This window comes from Nanorana parkeri, unplaced genomic scaffold (assembly GCF_000935625.1).
Source record: "Nanorana parkeri isolate BGI_ZX_2015 unplaced genomic scaffold, ASM93562v1 scaffold383, whole genome shotgun sequence".
In the NCBI taxonomy this organism is placed as follows: Eukaryota; Metazoa; Chordata; class Amphibia; order Anura; family Dicroglossidae; genus Nanorana; species Nanorana parkeri.
The window spans coordinates 632,388-638,390 of NW_017306651.1; the positions used below are offsets into that span (position 1 = coordinate 632,388).

The 6,003-nt window shown below is 44.1% G+C and overlaps 1 protein-coding gene across 1 annotated transcript in view; it reads right to left on the minus strand.

The window, feature by feature from the left end:
* The window catches only part of TPO (thyroid peroxidase), an 87,975-nt gene that overhangs the window by 3,358 nt on the left and 78,614 nt on the right, over window positions 1-6,003 (minus strand). The window contains exon 12 of the mRNA XM_018559228.1: window positions 2,698-2,797. Within this exon, the coding sequence (XP_018414730.1) occupies window positions 2,698-2,797 (100 nt within the window). The remainder of the gene's footprint in view (window positions 1-2,697; window positions 2,798-6,003) is intronic.

Sequence of the window (6,003 nt, forward strand, 5' to 3'; positions counted from 1 at the left end):
CAGGGTTTTTTTGTGAGTTGCTTCTAAAAGGCGAATTCTGGAGGTGAGGGTTTGGATTTGTTTCATCCTCTCCCTCTTGATGGTGGCCGCTAGTGAAATGAATCGTCCTCTGATGAAGCACTTGTGTGCCTCCCAGGTGATCAAGGGAGATGTTTCCCCGTTGGCATTAAAGGTGAAGTATTCAGTCAGTTCAGTAGAGAGCGCTGCGACATGGGGAAGTTCCTTCAATAAGGAGGGGTTCAAACGCCATGTTGATTGTCTAAGGGTCGGTGAGGCGATATTGAGGGTAGCGGAGATCGGGGCGTGATCTGAGGAAACTATATTCTCTATTGTGGAAGCTATAAGTCTGGGCAGGTCAGATTGTGACACGAAGATATAGTCTATACGTGAATATTTGGAGTGTATGTGCGAATAGTAGGTGTAGTCTCTTTCGGTTGGGTGGAGTGTCATCCAGGTATTACACAGGTGTAGTTTGGCAAGGTGCTTTTTCAGAAATTTGAGCGTCCGGTATGGTAGGGAGGAGTGTTTGTCGGAGGTATCAAGTAGTGGTTCCAGCGGGGCATTAAAGTCTCCTCCCACCACCAGAACCCCTTCAGCAAAGTCGGAGAGGCGAGAGATAAACCTGCTCAGGAACGAGGCATGGGGTTTTTTAGGCGAGTACACCGACGCAATTGTGACAGGGGTCTGGCCTATCAGACCTTTCAGGGCTAGATAGCGCCCTTCAGGATCTTTGAGTTCCTCCTGCAGTATAAAAGGGACATGTTTGTGAATGACGATTGAAACACCTCTCGATTTGTTGGAAGGTGACGAGGCATGGAAAGACGAATGAAAGTGGTGGTTAGCGAGTCTGGGGATCTTGTTATGTTTAAAGTGCGTTTCTTGGAGTAGAGCAATGGAGGCTGACTGTCTGGAGAGGTCTCCAAGGATGGATGATAGTTTCATTGGTGCATTGAGGCCCTTCACATTAAGGGAGACTATTTTATTGTCTTCGTCGCGTCTGGGTGGCATGGTGTAGGTACGGGAGTTAGATGCGGATGATCTTTGTTTCTTGGCGTTTCTGTGATCCTGTCGATCTGGCGGAGAGGTTTGTTGTAGTGGCGGCGTGGTTGGGCGGAGCGGGGATCTTCTTCGGTCCTGCGTTGTAAGAGATGGAGGCTTCAGATCATCATACCAGTCCTGAATGGCGACTGGGAGGAGATCCAGTAGGGAGCAGAAGGTGTCCAGGTAATCTGGGGTGCGTAAGAGAGCCGTTTTACCTCTATGAGTGGCCGACGGGCAGAAGGGGAAGCGTCAGCGGTACACGATGCCGTGGTGTCGCAGGCAATCAAGCAGGGGGCGGAGGGCTCTCCTTTGCTGCAGTGTATGCACTGAGAGATCTTGGAACAGTTTCACCTCCGTTCCGTCGTGGAATACAGCGCCTCTGCGTCTTGCTTTTTGTAGGATTTCTTCCTTCAAGGGGAAGCTCTGTAGGCAACAGATGACATCACGAGGGGCTTCCTCCATCGCTGCCCGCGGTTTAAGCGCTCGGTGTGCGCGTACAAATTCAATAGGGGAATCCAGGGGTCGTTCCAGTAAGTCGTTGAAGAGCCTTAGGAGGGACGCTGGGACCATATCAGGTAGCAATGACTCTGGGAGGCCTCGGACGCAGATATTGGACCTACGGCCTCTGTTGTCCAGGTCTTCAAGCTGCCTCCGCATGGTGATGAGGGAGTGAGATGTGACGACTTGTTTGGATTGCAGGGTGCGTATTTCCCTATCTCTGTCGGCACCCGCCCGTTCCACTACATGCAGGCGGAGGCCTATATCCTGAATGTCTCTGCGAAGCTCCGTTACAACGGAGTGCAGAGTGTCCTTTATGTCCGCCGTCATGGATGACAGGTCAGACCGGGTGGGTAAGTGCCTGATGTACTCGTGCAGGGAGGACTCTCCGGGATCCAGCGTCTCGGCCTGGCGCGTGTGAGGGGCCATCTCCGCCATGTTGTGTGCATGTGAGTCCGGTACCTGTTTGGCCAGCGGGTCTCCCTTCTGTCCAGGAGTCTTCCCAGGAGGGTATTGTTGGCCAATCTTCCCCATGTCTGCGAGAGGAGGGCTGCAGAAGGCGATGCTGGGTGCAGGTGAGCAGGAGCTCCTGAGTTAAGCGGCCATCTCCGTTGCCGCCAAAGCCACGCCCACCAAACCATGCTTTCTAATACTACTAACTTTTTTATTATTATTATATGATCTATGTGCTGCATGACATTTAAAGTATTCTGGCAATATTCCAGGAAATGCTGACACAAAATAACTTCTGAAATGTTATATAATGTACAAATTGTTATACCTTTATTTTCAGTGCATTTTATTAATTTCTTTACGTAGATTAAATTGTGTTTTACACGAGGTTATAGAAGGCCGACAGGTCCAAATGAATGGATTTGGGGCTTCCCTGGCAAAAACACAGAGAATGATTGACGATGTTATCCAGAGAGGAGAGAACTGGCAGATGGAGCCCCATGCACTCAGGTAGAAATACACAGATACAGATGTAAAGGCATGCATACACTCACTGGGGCATAGCGATACTGGCAGGTTAGTGACATTACATTGTCAATCATCCGCAGGTGAGATTGTACAAGAGACTTGTTATCCTACTGATTGACAGTAAACAAATGCACAATAAGTGGAAAGCGCAGATGTACATATGTAACCACAACTTACCCTCTGCAAACTAAAATCCAGCACAGTGCAGCCCAGGAAGCCAGAAGGATGGCACCTACAACGATTGATACTATGGCAGCATGAGGTAGGCGCCCAGAATCTGAGAATACAATGTCTTTAATTAACACTTCAAAGAACAATTCCGGTCTAATTAAAAGAAAAGCTATTTTACAATAAGTAACTGTTAGTAATTAAATGATACCCACCAATGCATCCTAATTGTCTTGTATTAAAACAGCAGCAGATATTTAAAGGCCAACTGCAATTTAACTACTTGAGTACCAGCCTTTAAAAGCCTTTTGTTTCTAGGCCACTTTTCAGCTTTCTGTACTGTGATAGTTTGACTGATAATTACTTTTCATGCACCACTGTACCCAAATTAATTTTATACCATTTTTTGGACACAGAGTTTTCTTTTGGGAGTATTTAATAACCACAGGGTTTTACATTTTTTTTATTACACAGTTTTTTTGGACATGAAGAAACATGCTGGTTTTGGTAGAGTTTAGCCATCGAGCTTGGTTAATGGTGTACTAGATACCGTACATCAGGTCATACATATACCAAGATAGCAAGGATAACTTGCCACAAACTTGTGTCAGGGTTAAATTGTAATTTTGTTAACTTGCTGCACACATTCCTGGCAAGTTGTAGACTTGCAGAACACTTGCAGCACAAGTTCTAGTTGACACTTTTTTAATTTGTAGCAAATTTGCTTGGCAAGTCTACAGCAAGAGTCCTGCAGGTCTTAGCAAGAACTCTGCAAGCTCGCTGGTCTGGAGACTTGCAATGCAGACTTACTGTAATTGTGCAACAAAATTGTGAAGCTTGGCAAGTCTGCAATAGTTTAGCAAGTCATTTTCAAACTTGCAGCACAATTTCTTGCTATCTGGGTAGGGACCAGAAGGTGAAGGGGTTAATGTACAGGTCACATACAGTGAGAGGGTGGAGGGGGTCAATGGACAAATGTGCAGAATAAGGGTGGTAAGGGGTTAATATATAGGTTAAAATGAGAGGCAGGCTGGAGCTTAGCCATGTTGAAGAAAAGAGGAGGGGGATGAGGGGGTAAGCGGGTTAAAAAATGCTGCTTTTGCCTAACCATTCATTCATTTCCCATTCATTATCCCTCTTGTAAGAGGAAGGGAATAACAATGTGAACAGTAGTATGTGATTGGTTATTACAGTGGGGCTCTAGTCTCCTTTTCCCATATCCATTTATATAGCATTAACAAAAACAAAAAGCTATTGTTTACAGAATTAAATAACTCAGGCTGAATGAGTTAGAGGGACAACTTATTTCAGATCAGTCCGATATTTCAATCAGGCATATCCTGCTATAAGGCAGGATGCATCTGCTGTTCTGTCCCATCAGCTAACCCATAGTAGAATTCAGTGTTTTGAAGTTTAACATGGTTCCTAACAAAGAAGTAGTTTTAGTATTTTTGGATTCAGTAGTGTTTAACCAAACTTCTTTTTTCTGATACATTTAAAGAATTGTTTGCTTTACTGTTTACATTTGCCTGAAATGAGAAAACACAATATGACTCCCAGCACATAATTCCCCACTGTGCATCTGTCAGGCACATTATAGGTGCATTTTGGATGCATTGGCAATTGATTGTCATTTGCAGTATGTTTGATAGAGATCCATTGGGTGAAATCACAAGCTCTGACTGCAGGGCAAAACTATAATGTATTGAAAACATATTGTATATTTCTTGTGTGTATTTATGAGGTAAATAAATGCGCTAGAAAACTTTTGTGGAAGATTTACAATGCAGATGTATTAAAACCAAAGAATCAAAGCAGTGTCTATTTATGGTAAAAGAGAACTATAGCCAAACCTTTTTATTGGCTATAGTTCTCTTCTGGGTCACAGGAGGACATTTACTAATGTCCTCCTGTGTCCTGAACGCAGCAAATAGCCGGCTAATGTCCACTATATTCTGAGAGCATAGAGCCACGCTGCAGATGGGAAAGATAATGATAATATTGTTGGAATCCACCACGCTGACTGATTGACAGCTGGCTCTGCCTCTCTAGAACCAGAGCCAGCTGTTCCCGCCCCCTTCTCCTTTCTGTCCCTCCAATGAGTGCTGGTGGAATGGAGAGGGGAGAGAGGAATCCTGCGGGAGTTGTGACTGACAGTCAACGTTCTCTGCAGGTGGAAACTTATTTCTTGAGCTATAGAGCCGGTGTGTGACAGCTACTGTGTCACAAGCTAGCTCGAATTATTCTGAAGAGTACATTTTACTCTACCAATAGTTCTCCATTAAAGCACACCTTTGCAGGGCACCGATAGGTTTACTTCAATGACAGCCCTAACAACTGAAAATAGTCACTTGCCCTTTTCTCCCTTGGATGCTGCTAGCAACCAACAGGAACAAAGAAAAATACCTGGTGACAATAATAAAACTATTTAAACAGAATGGGGAAGTTATAATGAACACAGTGCCACCTTGATTTCAACCTACATTCTCAAGTCAGTGACACAAACAGTCAGATCTATGGTGGGCAGCCACAGAAGGTGACAGAACAAAACCAGATTATGTTTGTGAAGGTTCTCATTCATCCTGGTAATAGTATATCTGTAAAAATAAATCAAAGTAACTGGACTAGAAAATTGAGAAAGCTAGTATAATAACCAGCAAAACGTCCTCAAGGAAAATACAACTCCAGTTGCTTTAATTTATTTTTACAGATACAGCCAGATTAAGGCAGATTAAGACACCATTTGACATAAAGCAAAGAAAGTTAGACTCTTAATGGTTGTGGCTGCTGTAAACCTGTCAATAAACATCATCATTTTGAGCTTTTGCACAGTGAAGGTACTGTAAATGTCTTCCAGATCATCCGACATCATTGTTGCGTCCTGGGGAAACTTTGGGATTTATTTCCAGGATACATATATATTTATATTATTTTTTTTATAATTTTTTTTTCTTCCTTGGTGGAGCCTGGATCTAATTTCTCATGCATCTTCCATCTGCCCGAGCCTCCATACTGACAGGATGTGCTGCAACATAAAGTAAAACATTCTTACCTTGCTCCAGGAAAGAGCTAAGCTGAGCTGTCATTTTTCCCCCTGTACCAGTACCAATAAAATGCTCGGCTTGTGGCCTTGAGTGGAGATACTTCCCCATTTAGACCTTGATCAGAGTAGAACCTGCAGTAAGTGACAGCTGCTGGGCACTATGAGGGGAATATATCAAAACAGGAGCAGACAGGATCTGAAGCCGTTGCCTATTTTAACCAATCAGCTTCTATCTTTCATTTTCAAAGCTTCACTGAGCAAAGTGAAGAGAA